The 16,299-nt window shown below is 55.6% G+C and overlaps 1 protein-coding gene across 3 annotated transcripts in view; it reads left to right on the top strand.

Annotated features, from left to right (window-relative positions):
* The window catches only part of creb5b (cAMP responsive element binding protein 5b), a 645,202-nt gene that overhangs the window by 147,408 nt on the left and 481,495 nt on the right, over positions 1 to 16,299 (top strand). For all 3 annotated transcript variants that reach the window (XM_072509394.1, XM_072509393.1, XM_072509395.1), the window contains exons 6-7: positions 17 to 139; positions 14,331 to 14,503. In XM_072509394.1, coding sequence (XP_072365495.1) covers positions 17 to 139; positions 14,331 to 14,503 — 296 coding nt within the window. The remainder of the gene's footprint in view (positions 1 to 16; positions 140 to 14,330; positions 14,504 to 16,299) is intronic.

Genomic DNA, 16,299 nt, shown 5'->3' with positions numbered 1-16,299 from the left:
TTGCTTTGTTTTGTAGGCTTCGGTGGGTTTGAGCATTTCCAACCTCACTGAGGTGCAGGGAAAAGAGGCATCAATTACTGATAGTCCGACACAAGCATCCACTCTATCCCGGACAGTCACTGCAACCCGACCTGATAAGGTAAGCATGTAACAGATCAGGTTATCCACTACCAAACTACTAGTTTTAAGTTTACACTGAGCTGAGCATTAAATATCCAGAAGGGTACTGCTCCACTGCTTCAGGCAAATCATATGATTGTCCTCTGAACGTCACTTCAAAGGATCTGTTTCAATTACTTTATGAATGGACAGTAAGAAGTCTTATAACACCAGGTTAAAGTCCAACGGGTTTGTTTCAATGTCACTAGCTTTCGGAGCGCTGCTCCTTCCTCAGGTGAATGAAGAGGTATGTTCCAGAAACATATATATAGACAGATTCAAAGATACCAGACAATGCTTGGGATACGAGCATTAGCAGGTGATTAAATCTTTACAAATCCAGAGATGGGGTAACCCCAGGTTAAAGAGGTGTGAATTGTATCAAGCCAGGACAGTTGGTAGGATTTCACAGGCCAGATGGTGGGGGATGAATGTAATGCGACATGAATCCCAGGTCCCGGTTGAGGCCGCACTCATGTGTGCGGCACTTGGCTATAAGTTTCTGCTCGACGATTCTGCGTTGTTGTGCGTCCTGAAGGCCACGCAACTTTATGAATGTAAGATGAGCTAATAACAGAACTTGAATAAAACTTTTAGTTAGTCAACAGGTAATCATAACTCAGCTTTCAAGGAGAGCATAAAATGCAAGAAATATGCATTTTATTTGCAAAACTGCAGAGTGTGATGAACTCAGCCCAACGCATCACACAAACTTGCCACCCCCACATTGATTCTGTACACACCTCCCGCTGCCTCAGGAAGGCAGACAGCATTATCAGAGACTTCTCCCACCCAGGGATTGCCTTCTTCTATACCCTTCCATCAGGCAGAAGGTACAGAAGTCTGAAGACCCGCACATCCAGACATAGGAACAACTTCTTCCCCACAGCTACAAGACTCCTCAACGACTACCCCTCGGACTGATCTGTTCCCTGTAAGAAAACTATTCACGACGCCCTATGCTGCTCTTGCTCATGTATTTGCTTTGTTTGGTCCCTTGTTCCGCACTGTAACCAATCACTGTTTGTCGATGTACCATTTATCAATGTTCTCTGTTGATTATTCTTTTGCCTACTATGTACGTACTGTGTAGGTTCCCTCGGTTGCAGAAAAATACTTTTCACTGTACTTCGGTACATGTGACAAGAAATCAAATCAAATCAAAATGCAGCAGGTCTGCATCTGTTAGGACAAAAATGGGCTATGCCATTTCTGGTACATTTTCTGCCATTTATCAGAAATTAAGATTGAAAGACAGACATTTTTGTAAGGTTGAAAAATTGAGGGATTACTGGGGTGAGAGAGAAGGGAGCAGAGAGGACTGTGGTCGAGCAGCCAAAGATTCACCAATGCACCTTGAGTTTTTTTCTCTTTCTTTATTTTTCTAAAAGTTGGAAAGCTTTTGCCTGGATTCCATCTGGGCCTTTTCACCTTCACTTATTTGCACATTCTTGTTGTCCTTTATATATTTTAGAAGTTGGATTTTGACAGTGTAAAACGGGTGATAGCCAATCGGCTGTTCATTTTATATCTCTCCTCGTTCTCATTTCTATAAAGTCCATTGGGTCCTAGTCCAAAATGGGAATTGACCTTGGGACAAAGCCTCCGTCATCTGGAGACAATCCTATAGTTTCAGGGAGGAGCGGGGCAGACGCTTCTGCTTTGGAAGATCCTGCTTTCCCTGCTGCCAGAGAGACATGGAATGCGGAGGTGTCTGGTCTTTGAGGGGAGGGTGTCCCAGTCCCCCTTATCTCCCTTCTCCCATATCCCCTTCCCCATATCCCACCTTCCCCATATCCCCCCTTCCCCCATAACCACATATCCCCCTTCCCCCATATCCCCCCTTCCCACATATCCCCCTTCCCCCATATCCCCCTTTGCCCCATATCCCCCCTCCCCATATCCCCTTTCCCCCGTAGCCCCCGTATCCCCCCTTCCCCATATCCCCCCTTCCCCCATATCCCCTTCTCCCATGTCCCCCTTCCCCCATATCCCCCATAACCCCGCTCCCCATATCCCCCTTCCCCCATATCCCCCTTTGCCCCATATCCCCCCTCCCCATATCCCCTTTCCCCCGTAGCCCCCGTATCACCCTTCCCCATATCCCCCCTTCCCCCATATCCCTTCTCCCATATCCCCCTTCCCCCATATCCCCCATAACCCCGCTCCCCATATCCCCCTTCCCCATTCCCCCATATCCTCTTCCCACATATCCCGTTTCACCCTATTCACCCATGTCCCCCTTCCCACATATTCCCCCTTCCCCATATCCCCCTTCTGCCATATACCGCTTCCACCATATCCCCCCTTCCCCCATATCCCCCTTCCCCCATATCCCCCCTTCCCCATATCCCCTTCCCCCATATCTCCCTTCCCCCATATCGCCCCATAGCCCCCTTCCCCCATATCCCCCATCCCCCATATCCCCCTTATCCCATATCCCCTGCCCCATATCCCCTTCCTCCATATCCCCCATATCCCTTTCCCCATATCCCCCTTCCCCCATGTTCTCCATATCTGTCTTCCCCCATTTCCCCCATATCCCCCTCCCCATATGCTCCCATAACCCCCTTTCCCCTTCCCCATATCCCCCTTCCCCCATATCACCTTCCCCCATACCCCCTTCCCCATATCCCCATATCACCCCTTCCCCCATATCCCCCCTTCCCCCATATCCACTATCCCCCCTTCCCCCACATCCCCCCCTTCCCCCACATCCGCCTTCCCCCATATCCCCTTCCCCATATCCACTTCCCCATATCCCCTTCCCCATATCCCCTTCCCCCATATCCCCCCTTCCCCCATATCCCCTTCCCCATATCCCCATTCCCCCATCTCCCTTCTTCCCCCATATCCCCTCACATCATCCCTTTCCCCATAACCACCTTCTCCCATATCCCCTTCCCCCATATGCCCCTTCCCCATTTCCCCTCCCCATATCCCTCCTTCCCCTATATCCCCCTTCCCCCATATCTCCCTTCCTCCATCTCCTCTTCCCTCATATCCCCCTTTCCCCCTCCCCAACCCTCCTTTCCCCATATCCCCATTTCCCCATATCCCCCTTCCCCTATCCTCCCTTCCTCCATATCCCCCTTCCCCCATATCTGCCCTTCCCCAATACCCCATCCCCATATGCCCCCTTACCCCATCCCCCCTTCCCCCATATCCCCTTTCCCCCATATCACCCCTTCCGCATATCCCCCGGATCCCCCCCTTCCCCCACATCCTCCTACACCCGTATCCCCATATCCTCCCTTCCTCCATACCCTCCCTTCCCCCATATTCCCTTCCACCATATCCCCCCTTTCCCCATATCCGCACATCCCCCATATCCCCCCTTCCCCCATACCCCCCTTCCCCCATATCCCCCCTTCCCCCATACCCCCCTTCCCCCATATCCCCATATCCCCCTTGCCCATTTCCCCCATATCCTCCCTCCCCATATGCCCCCATATCCCCCCTTCCCTCATATCCCCCTTCCCCATATCCCCTTCCCCCATATCCCTCGTCCCCAAATCCTCCCTTCCCCCATATCCCCCTTCTGCCATAGCCCCCTTTCCCCATATTCCCCCTTCCCCATGTCCCCCATATCCCCTTCCCACATTTCCCCCATATCCCCCTCCCCATATGCCCCCATATTCCCCCTTCACCCATATCCTCTTCTCCATATCCCTTCCCCATAACCCCTTCCCCATATCCCCCCTGCCGCCATATCCCCCTTCCCTGATATCCCTCTTCCCCCATATCTCCCTTCCCCCAAACCTCCCTTCCCCCTTATCCCCCTTCCCCCATATCCCCATTTTTATCCTTCCCCATATCCTCCCTTCCCCATATCCCCCTTCTCCAATATCCTCCTTTCCCCCATATCCACCCCCCCCAAATTCCCCCTTACCCCATATCCCCCTTCCCCCATTCCCCATATCTCCCCTTCCCCCTATCCCTCTTCCCACATAGCCTCCCTTCCCCCATATCCCCATTCCCCCATATCCCTGTCCCCCATATCCCCCCTTCCCCATATCCCCTTTCCTATTTCCCCCATATCCCCCCATATGCCCCATATCCCCCCTTCACCATATCCCCCTTCCCCATATCCCCTTCCCCATATCCTCCCTTCCCCATATTCCCCTTCCCCCATATCCCCTTCCCCCATATCCCCCTTCCCCGTAACCCCCTTCCCCAAATCACCTTCCCCATATCCTCCCTTCCCCATATCCTCCCTTCCCCATATCCCCTTCCCCCATTTCCCCCATATCCCCCTCCCACCATATGCCCCCATATCCCCCCTTTCCCCTTCCCCATATCCCCTTCCCCATATCCCCTTCCCCCATATCCCCTTCCCCATACCCACCTCCCCATATCCCCCTTCCCCCATATCCCCTTCCCCATATCCACTTATCCCCCCTTTCCCCACATCCCCATATCCCCCTTCCCTCATATACCCTTCCCCGATATCCCCACTTCTGTCATAACCCCCTTCCCCCATGTCCCCTGTATCCCCCATATCCCCCCTTCCCCCATATCCCCATATTCATCCTTCCCCATATCCTCCCTTCCCCCATATCCTCCTTGCCCCCATATCCACATCCCCCAAATCTCCCCTTCCCCCATAGCCCCCATATCCCCCTTCCCCCATATCCCCCCTTCCCCATAACCCCCTTCTCCCATATCCCCCTTTGGGTGGAGGGTGGTACTGTGGCCATGGGTCAGACATTGCCCAGCGATGTAGAGCCCAGAGCTCATCGCAGGGCGGGTTGTCATCATCCTCCATGGCCTGCAATAGACATGCTTCCACCGGCAACTGTGTGAGCCCGGCCCGTTGTGCGGCAGATGGATGAGCAATGGAGGGGTGGAGTGCATGTGGGGGGGGTGAGGGTGGTAGGTGGTGGGTGGGTGGGTGAGGGTGGTTGGCTGGTGCCATAGTGTGCAGTCTGTGCCCATACTCGGCGATTCCCACGCCCCCCTAGCCCGTGAATCAGGCGGCTATCAGCCTGTCCCGAGCCCGCTGGCCCAGCCGGTAACGGTGGACAGCCTCCCGTCCAAATCCAGCCCGTCTGTCCTGACCATTGCCCCCATCCTCCTCATCTGGGAGGTCTGCGCCTCCACTTCCCCCTCCTCTGCCTGCAGCACATCGCCCCTCTGCTGGGCTATGTTGTGCAGTTCGCAGCAGACCACAACGATGCGGCCGACCCTATCTGACGGTTACTGGAGGGCCCCTCCAGAATGGTCCAGCCACCTGAAGCGCATCTCCAGCAGCCCAAAGCACCTCTCTATCACACCCCTGGTCGCTGCATAGGCATCGTTGTAGCGGTTCTCCACGTCAGTCTGTGGCCTCCGTATAGGCATCATCAGCCACGAACGCAATGGGTAACCCCTGTCGCCCAGCAACCAGCCCCTCAGCCGCGGGGGGGGGGCCCTCGAACATGGTGGGGATGAAAGATTGCGCCAATACGAATGAGTCATGTACACTGCCCGGGTACCGGGCGCAGACGTGCAGGATTCTCATGTGGTGGTCACAGACCACCTGTATGTTCATGGAATAGGTCCTCTTCCTATTCGTGAACATAGCCCTGTTATCCGCAGGTGGCCGCACGGCGACGTGCATCCCATCAATCGCCCCCTGGACCATGGGCATCCTGGTCGCCGCAGCAAAGCCCGCTGCCCGGGCATCCTGGCTGGCCCGGTGCAGAGGGAACCGGATGTAGGGATTCTCAATGGCATACAGGGCGTCCGTCACTACACAGATGCACCGGTGCACCAATGCCTGCGAGATGCCGGACAGGTCCCCACTCGGCGCCTGGAATGACCCGTGGCACAAAAGCTCAGGGTCACCGTAACCTTGAGGCCACAGGGAGAGGGTGTCCTCCTCCAGTGCCACGCGGTGCCAGGTGTGCCATCAGGTGGCAGATATGGGTGACGGTTTCCCGGCTCATCCGGAGTCTCCTCCTGCATGCCCGATCCGTGAGGTCCTGGTACAACGAGCGGGGACGGTACACAAGGGGCCTCATCGGGTGTCTCCATCGCCATTGCAACACCACCACCTCCTCCTCCTCCTCCTCCTCGTCCTGTCGTGCGGGCGGCCCTCAAGCCTGGGCAGCTGCCACCTGCCTCCCTGCGGCACGCTCCTCTGCGGCAGCCTCCGCTGCCTCCCTGGCACGCTCCTGCTCCAGCTCCCAGGGCAACATGTAGAAGGGCGGCTCCCGCCACGGTGGCCAACATCGCTGGGTGATGACCAAACATAACGGTGGGGGGGATAGATGACATGTCATCATTGCCCATACCCCCCCACCCTTCCCAGCACGCACCATCCCCAAACCCCAACCCCGCTCCCCTCCCCCAGTCGTCCTCCCCAGCTCCTCCCCCCGCTCCTCCCCCCTGCTCCTCCCCCCGCTCCTCCCCCGCTCCTCCCCCCGCTCCTCCCCACTCACCCCCCACTCCTCCCCTGTTACTCCTCCCGCCACTCCTCCCCGCACCTCCCCCCGCTCCTCCCCCCTGTTCCTCCTCCCCCGCTCCCTCCACCGCACCTCCCCCCGCTCCTCACCCCTGCTCCTCTCCCTGCACCTCCCCGCTCCTCCCCCCCTGTTCCTCCTCCCCGCTCCTCCCCCTCCCCGCGCCTCACCCCTCGCTCTTCGCCCCAGCTACTCCCCTCCAGCACCTCCCCCCTCGCTCCTCCCCCCCACTCCTCCCCAGCTCCTCTCCTCCCAGCTCCTCCACCCCTGTTCCTCCTCCCTCCACGCTCCTCAATCCTCGCTCCTCTCCCCACTCCTCCCCCAGTTCCCCCCCTGCTCACCCCCCACTCCTCCCAGCTCCCCCCACAGCTCCTCCCTCCCGCTCCTCCCCTTTGCTCCCCCCCACGCTCCTTCCCCCCGCTCCTCCCCCTGCTCCTACCCCACTCCTCCCTCCCGCTCCTCCCTCCCACTCCTCTCCCCTGCTCCTCACCCCTCGCTCATCCCCCTAGCTCCTCTCCCCCCGCTCTTCCCCCACCGCTCCTCCCCCCGCCCCGCTCATCCCTGATGCACGATCAACAACCACTAAAGCGAGGTTGTAGTCCAACTGAAGGCTTTAATAAGCTAGATGATTCCCCCAGCAGCTCAGGTACAGAATGAAGGCTGCTGGGACGGCACAGGCTCTTATAGCCCGCCCAGCAGGGCAGAGCTACCACACATCCTAACCAGTAGAAAGCATACAGTTTCCACTGGAATAGGAAGGTGGCGGTGACTGCTGGCCGCATGGGGACCGTGGCGAAGTTTGTGGTTGCGGTCCGCATTCGCCGCCGGAGACCGCGGCAACCGCACTGGCCTGACATACCCCCACGAAATGGCCCTTTTTGCCGCATCCCTTGCAGGTGGATGCGCGGGCCGGGCAGCGCTGGCGGGGGTGCTTGGCCTGCCCGCAAAAGTAGCAGCGGGGCCAGGGGATTTCCAGGCCGCCTTGCAGCGCAGGCCTGTGTGGGGATGGGGGAAGTCTCGGGGTCGATCGCGGAGGGGTTCCACGCTGCCCAGGGGGCTGCTGTGCGGTCGGGAATGTAAGCGCGGGCGTTCCTGGAGGCCACGTCCAGGGAGCCTGCAAGGGCCCGTGCCTCCCTGAGACCCAGAGTGTCTTTTTCTAACAGTCGCTGGTGGATTTGTGAGAGTAGCATACCTGCCACGAAAGCGTCCCGGACCAAGAGTTCAGTGTGTTCGCTCGCCGAAACCTGCGGGCAGCTGCAGTCTCTCCCCAACACCAGGAGGGCACGGTAGAACTCCTCCAGCGATTCCCATGGGGTTTGTCGCCTTGTTGCAAGCAGGTGCCGGGCGTAGACCTGGTTTACCGGGTTAATATAGTGTCCTTTTAGCAGCTCTATTGCTGCATCGAAGTCTTCCGCTTCCTCGATGAGGGTGTAAATCTCCGGGCTCACCCTTGAGTGCAGGACGTGCAGTTTCTGCTCTCCCGTGGGTGTGTTTTTGGCCATCCCGAGATACCCTTTAAAGCACGCGAGCCAGTGCTTAAAGATTGCCACTGAGTTCGCCGCGTAGGGGCTAAGTTGCAGACACTCCGGTTTGATTCAGATCTCCCTCCTTTCTTCTTAAAAAACTAGCTTATTAAATTGATGCACGACCAATGACCACTAAAGCGAGGTTGTAGTCCAACTGAAGACTTTAATAAGCTTGATGTTTCCCCCAGCAGCTCAGGTACAGAATGAAGGCTGCTGGGACAGCATGGGCTCTTATACCCCGCCCAGTAGGGCGGAGCTACCATACATCCTAACCAATAGAAAGCATACAGTTTCCACCAATGGTGCTCCAGCCTATCAGGTACCGTAATACCTCGAATACCACAATCGCCCCCCCCCCCGCTCCTCCCCCCAACTTCCCCCCCACTCCCCCCTTCCCCCCGCTCCTCCTCCGCCCCGCTCCTCACCCCTCGCTCCTCAGCCCAGCTCCTCCTCCCCCCCACTCCTCCCCCCCGCAGACACTCCGGCTTGATTCGGAGCTCCATCCTTTCGTCTTAAAAAACTAGCTTATTAAATTGATGCACGATCAATGACCACTAAAGCGAGGTTGTAGTCCAACTGAAGGCTTTAATAAGCTAGATGTTTCCCCCAGCAGCTCAGGTACAGAATGAAGGCTGCTGGGACAGCACGGGCTCTTATACCCCGCCCAGTAGGGCGGAGCTACCATACATCCTAACCAATAGAAAGTATACAGTTTCCACCAATGGTGCTCCAGCCTATCAGGTACCGTAATACCTCCAATACCACAATCCCACCCCCGCACCTCCCCCCGCTCCGCCCCCCGCTCCTCTCCCACTCCTCCCCCCGCTCCTCACCCCTTGCTCCTCCCCCCCCACTCTCCCCCACTCCTCCCCCCGCTCCTCACCCCCTTTTCCTCCTCCCCCCGCTCCTCCCCCCCGCTCCTCCCCCACCTCCCCCACTCCTCCCCCTTTTCCTCCTTCCCCCCGCTCCTCCCCCCGCTCATACCCCCCGCTCTTCCCCACTTCGCTCTTCCCCCCCGCTCCTCCTCCCCGCTCCTCCCCCCGCTGCTCCCTCCGCCCCTCCACCCCGCTCCTCCCCCACTCCTCCCCCCGCTCCCCCCACTCCTCCCCGCTCCTTCCCCCGCTCCTCCCCCGCCCCGCTCCTCCCCCGGCTCCTCCCCCCCGTTCCTCCCCACTCCTCCCCGCTCCTTCCACCCCACCCCTCGCTCCTTCCCATCTTCTCCCGCCCCGCTCCTCCCCCCGCACCTCCCCCCGCCCCTCACCCCTCGCTCCTCCCCCTGCTCTTCCCCCCACTCCTCCCCCAGTTCCTCCCCTCCCAGCTCCTCCCCCCGTTCCTCCTCCGACCCCGCTCCTCATCCCTCGCTCCTCCCCCACTCCTCCCCCAGCTCCCTCCCACTCCTTCCCCAGCTACCCCCCAGCTCCCCCCCCCCCCGCTCCTCGCCCCACTCCACCTCCCCGCTCCCCCCGCCCCCGCCCGCTCTTCCCCCCCCTGTTCCTCCTCTCCCCCGCTCCTTGTGGTGAACCACTGTAATAGGAGATGTAAGGTAGGACCTGCACTACAGGTTCGCCGACTGGCTCCGCCCACGGAGAACTGTATAAATATGCATGACCTCCAGTGCCCTGCCATTTCGCCAGCTGCAGCAGGAGGCCACGCATCTGACTGTAATAAAGCCACAGTTGTACCCAACTTTAGGCTTTGTGCAATTGATCGTGCATCAATTTATTACAGTCAGATTTTCCACAGAATGGATATCAGAATTAAGCCCGATCGCCTGCAGCTGGATCCGCACTCGCCCGACGCCAGAGAAGACTTTACTCACTGGCTAGCATGTTTTGAGGCCTACATCAAGGCTGCGGACCCCGAGCCAACGGAGGCTCAGAAGATAAACGTCCTGTACTCCAGACTGAGCTCCAGCGTGTTCCCGTTGATCCAAGACGCCACAAATTACACAAAAGCAATGGAACTCCTTAAGGAACACTACCGCAGAAGGCGATCACGCTCTTCGCCAGGCATGTACTCGCCACCCGCTCGCAACTATCTGGTGAGTCCATCGAAGACTTCTGGCGGGCCCGAATTCCAATCGTCCGGGACTGTGACTGTCAGGCCATTACGGCCGCTGAACACGCGAATCTCCTCATGCGTGATGCCTTCGTGACAGGAATTGCATCGGACCGCATCCGAGAACGATTACTGAAAGGGGCCACGCTCGAACTGGCGGAGACGAAAACCTTGGCGCTCCCCATGACGGTCGCATCCCGTAACGTACAATCGTACCCCTCTCGCCGCGCTGCCCACCCTTCTACTCCTTCCTACCCCTCCTGGACCCCGCCAACGACCTCCTCAGCTGGGGTCCTGCCTTCCCAATACGCCTGCGTCGCATGCTGATCCGCGCACCCCGGGGGTCCCCGCTGCTACTTCTGCGGTCAGCAGAAGCACTCCCACCAACACTGCACGGCCCACACTGCCGTTTGTAAAGCCTGCAGTAAAAAGGGCCACTTTGCGGCTCTGTGCCAGGCCTGCGAAGTCGCTGCTAGCGCCCCCTCCCCCACGCCAGATGCATAATGGGAGCCGCCATCTTCTCCTCCCGGGTCCATGTGCGACCCATGGGCGCGCCATCTTGTCCCCCTTCGGCCACGTGAGCCCCATGGGCGCCGCCATCTTGTCCCGACCCCGCAATGTGTGCACCATGGGCGCCGCCATCTTGTCCCGACCCCGCAATGTGCACACCATGGGCGCCGCCATCTTGTCCCCCACAGGGTCTACGGACATCCCGACATTGGAACCGCACACGCTCGCCACCTGAAGCGCCTGATGGCTAGCCGCAGCTCGCTTCGATGACGCTGGACCAATCTAGCCCGCCAACCTGGCCACCGCGTCAACGCCGGTTAAAATCAACGGCCACGCGACCTCGTGCCTGCTGGACTCCGGGAGCACCGAAAGCTTCGTTCACCCAGATACGGTAAGGCGCTGCTCCCTCGCGGTCCACCCTGCCAGTCAAAGGATCTCCCTAGCCTCCGGATCCCACTCCATCCCGATCCAAAGCTTTTGTACAGTCACCCTCACGGTCCAGGGCGAAGAATTTAGTAACTTCCGTCTCTGTGTCCTTCCTAATCTCTGCTCTGCCCTCCTGTTGGGCCTGGACTTCCAGTGCAACCTCCAGAGCCTCACCCTCAAATTCGGCAGGCCATTACCCCCCCCCTTACCGTTTGCGGCCTCGCGACCCTCAAGATCGATCCCCCCTCACTTTTTGCCAATCTAACTGCAGATTGCAAGCCCGTTGCCACGAGGAGCAGATGGTACAGCACCCAGGACAAGACCTTCATCAGGTCCGAAGTCCAGCGGCTGCTTAAGGAGGGTATTATCGAGGCCAGCAACAGGCCCTGGAGAGCCCAAGTGGTAGTGGTTAAAACTGGGGAGAAACACAGGATGGTTGTGGACTACAGCCAGACCATCAATCGGTATACGCAGCTCGACACGTACCCCCTCCCACGCATATCTGATATGGTCAATCAAATTGCGCAGTACCGGGGGCGAAATTCTCCGGAAACGGCGCGATGTCCGCCGACTGGCGCCCACAACGGCGCAAATCAGACGGGCTTCTCGGGCCCGACCCCGACCGCATGCGCCCCCTCATGGAACATCCCCTCCCCCACTGCCCTCAAACGCTGCCTGGGGTTCTTTTCCTACTGCGCTCAGTGGGTCCCAAACTATGCGGACAAGGTCCACCCACTCATTCAGTCCACCCAATTCCCCCTTGCGGCCGAGGCACAACATGCTTTCGCCCGCATCAGAGCAGACATCGCCAAGGCCGGGATGCGCGCAGTGGACGAGTCACTGCCATTCCAAGTAGAAAGCGATGCTTCAGACGTCGCCCTTGCTGCCACTCTAAACCAGGCAGGCAGACCCGTGACATTCTTTTCCCGCACCCTTCATGCCTCGGAAATTCGACACTCATCCGTCGAAAAGGAGGCCCAAGCTATCGTTGAAGCTGTGCGGCATTGGAGGCATTACCTGGCCGGTAAGAGATTCACTCCTTACGGACCAACGGTCGGTAACCTTCATGTTCAATAACACACAGCGGGGCAAGATCAAAAATGATAAAATCTTGCGGTGGAGAATCGAGCTCTCCACCTATATTTACGAGATCTTGTATCGCCCCGGTAAACTCAACGCGCCCCCAGACGCCCTCTCCCGAGGTACATGTGCCAGCGCACAAGTGGACCAGCTCCGGGCCCTACACGACAGCCTTTGTCACCCGGGGGTCACTCGATTGTACCATCTGGTCAAAGCTCGCAATCTGCCCTACTCCGTCGAGGAAGTAAGAACAGTCACCAGGGACTGCCAGGTCTGTGCGGAGTGCAAGCCGCACTTCTACCGGCCGGACTGTGCGCACCTGGTGAAGGCTTCCCGCCCCTTTCAACGCCTCAGCGTGGATTTCAAAGGGCCCCTCCCCTCCACCGACCGTAACACGTACATTCTCAGTGTGGTGGATGAGTACTCCATATTCCCCTTCGCCATCCCATGCCCAATATGACGTCTGCCACCGTCATCAAGGCCCTCAGCACCATCTTCGCTCTGTTCGGTTTCCCCGCCTACATCCACAGTGACAGGGGATCCTCATTCATGAGCGATGACCTGCGTCAGTTCCTGCTCAGCAGGGGTATAGCCTCCAGCAGGATGACCAGCTGCAACCCCCGGGGAAACGGGCAAGTAGAACGGGAGAATGGGACGCTTTGGAGGGCCGTCCAGCTGGCCCTACGGTCCAGGAACCTCCCAGCCTCTCACTGGCAGGAGGACCTCCATGACGCTCTGCACTCCATCCGGTCACTATTGTGCACCACCACTAATAACACACCCCATGAACGTGTTTTTACCTTTCCCAGGAAGTCCACATCCAGGGTGTCGCTCCCGACTTGGCTCGCTGCTCCCTGACCGGTCCTTCTCCGTAGGCACGTCCGATTCCACAAGGCGGACCCCTTGGTGGACAGGGTTCACCTGCTCCACGCCATCCCTCAATATGCCTACGTTGAGTTCCCCGACGGCCGCCAAGATACAGTCTCACTCAGGGACCTGGCACCGTCAGGTTCCACCCCAACACACACCCCCACCTATGCGCCCCCACCTCCCCCGCGCCGCCAATATTGACCCCACCAGACCACCCCCCCTCCCCTTTTCTGCACAAGAGGATGAAGAGGACTTCTGCACGCTCCCGGAGTTCCCCGATGACTGGCCAGCATCAGCACCACCACCATCGGTGCCACCTACACCACCACCAGCACCGACTTCGCCACCACCGTTACGCCGCTCCCAACGAAGCACCAAAGCACCGGACCGGCTGAACCTTTGATGGACTCCGGACCGTCAACATGGACTTTTCTTTCCCTACCACTGTATATAATTGCACTAATTGTATATAGTTTCACGTCACCCCCGCCGGACTCATTTTTAACAGGGGGTGAATGTGGTATACCACTGTAATAGGAGATGTAAGGTAGGACCTGCACTATAGGTTCGCCGGTAGCTCCTGCCGGCTGGCACCGGCCACGGAGAACTGTATAAATATGCATGACCTCCAGTGCCCTACCATTTCGCCAGCTGCAGCAAGAGGCCATGCATCTGACTGTAATAAAGCCATAGTTGTACCCAACTTTAGTCTTTGTGCAAATGATCGTGCATCACTCCTTCCCCCCTGCTGCCCCCCTACTCTCCCCCTGCTCCTCCCCCCAGCTCCCCCCCCTGCTTCTCCCCCCTGCTCCTCCCCCCCTGCTCCTCCTCACAATAGAATATCATGCATTGGTGGTTCAAGGGATTTGTCCTTGTGTAGTTAAATGTGGATTCGCATGCCTTGTGGTTGTGTTATTAGAAGTAGGTAAAAGTCTCGGATTGATACAAACCTACAGAAAAGTGATGAAAACTGAAATCAAGAATCAATTTGGTCAGCTACAAATTAGGCACAGTTTTCATTTACAGTGCATTGTTAATAGAGGTTAAGGAGCCAATCACCTTCCTGTCTTCTCAGTCACCGCTGAAAGCAGATGGACTAAAAAGAAGAGAATGCGTTAAAAACATTTAAAAAAGATTCTATCAAGTATGTAATGATTGGGTATTTTTTCATATATTGTAAAATATACATATGTCAATCTTTATATTTAAAATTTCTATCTTAAAGTTAACATTTATTTTATTTCTTCTGTAAAAGAACATATCAGTTCATGGGTCAGTGCAAGGGCCTATGTCCGGACCAGCACCTCATCAGCTTGCTTCCGCGAGGATGTCAAACCATGACAGCAGTGTAGTAATTCAGCAAGCCATGCCTTCGCCAACTTCAAGTTCAGTCATTACACAAGCACCTTCTACCAACAGGCAAATAGGGTAAGTGATTAGTCCAATTATTGGTATCTAACCTCCCACTTTCATTTGTACAAAAAAGAGAATGTGACACTGGCATTATGGAAAAATAAATTCAACGTAACAATCTCATTTAGAACTATATATTGAATGGCGAACATTGCGGAGGCTGACCCTCCTTTAATATCCTTTTGACCTCACCCCTATACAAATGATTGTCGAAGCAGGCAGTCTTGAGTATTACAGCACAGCCAGCAGAGTACACTGCTACATTTTTTTCTTGTGGAGGTTTTGGAGTTTAAGTAAACAAAGGGAAGTTACTCATAGAATTTGCAAATAGGAAGAATTAGTAATAGCTGACTCATAATATTTAACTTATAATGGCACGGGTATCTGGAGAACTAAAATGTACAGTTTTCGTTGCAATGCTGGGAAAGTAAATGAAGGTGGTCTGAATTAGTTAAAAGTAGAATCATTTTGTTATCATTGTTACTGCTGTTTTATTATGAAAAATTCTGCAAAACCTTAATAAAAATACTTTAAAAAAAAAAAAAAGTAGAATCATGACATGTTTAACTGTCAGGGAGACATATGTATTACTGAGAAGCAATACTCCAAATCTCAGAGGTGAATCTATCCCTGCCTCCCGTAATATTACAGTAAACCAATTCATGCTGGATACACAAGGGGCAATTGGATGGGCAGAGTACAGAACAATTGCATCACCAATGAGAGGTCTTAAGTATTTTCATGATCGGGTTTCATTCAAATATTTTGGGTGGTGCACTGTCGACACCCAGTGAGCACATGCAGTCAGCTTGCCACTGCAGGGTGAGGGTGGGAGGAGAGGGGAATTCCTCTGTGGAACCGAGCTAGAATATTGACCTGGGGTAGGGGAAACAATCAGTGAGGAATAGGGGACAGTGACTAATGAGTGGACAATGACTTGAAAAAGTTGTTGGGCCACAAATTGCACTTATACTCTTCCTTATCCCACAGAATAAATGGGGACTAAACTCTTACACAGTTGAGCTGCATGGTGCATACTCCACCCACAAATTTCAGCTGGTCAAACAAGCAGAATAGGATGCCGATTTAATTGTTGCAGTAGGACTCTCACTTTCTTTGGATGGGACACTAACCAGTCAATAGTATAAAAATAATAATAATAGTTTAAAAGTAATCGATATAATTTTCAAAGTTTGTTTTTCTAATAATTGAAAGTTCCAGTTTCTAAAGTATTTCTTAGATTTTATATTCTGCAGTGTAAAAGCTCATTGGTTAGAATTTACTGCTGGTTTTGCACAAATGCTCTTATTAAATGTCTCTCTCTACTATTTTTGAGACACATTAACACATTTAAAATAGACTAATACTTGCACTAAATCTTACAGGTATGATTTTTTCAGATGGCAGGGTTACTCATCCTGCCATCCAAAGAGTTGGCAAGGAACATATTCCTGTCGATCACAGCAGTCCCACAGTCATTTAACACTCCACGGAGCATTAATTGGTTGAAGAGAGGACTTCCGCCCCTCACTCAGGCAGATATTATCTCAGAGAACTGCCGGCCAATCAGATTAGCCAGCAGCTCTATAGCCTCAGCAGTGCCAGTGACCGCGATGGCCAAAACTGGGACAACAAACAGTCCCCAGATTCTAAGTCCAGGAGCCGGTAAGTGCAAGAGGTCTCATGCTAGGAGGAGATGTGAGGTGAGGATGAGGAGGAGGGTGAGGGGGTGGGGTTTGGAGTCTTGATGACGGCCGGAGGAGAAAGCCAGATCTTGATGGGGTGGTGGTGGGTGTGTTATCCTAGCAGTG

This window comes from Scyliorhinus torazame, chromosome 6, assembly GCF_047496885.1.
Source record: "Scyliorhinus torazame isolate Kashiwa2021f chromosome 6, sScyTor2.1, whole genome shotgun sequence".
NCBI classification, from domain to species: Eukaryota; Metazoa; Chordata; class Chondrichthyes; order Carcharhiniformes; family Scyliorhinidae; genus Scyliorhinus; species Scyliorhinus torazame.
The sequence above is the reverse complement of the archived record's forward strand: the minus strand, read 5'-3'. Positions and strand labels throughout refer to the sequence as shown.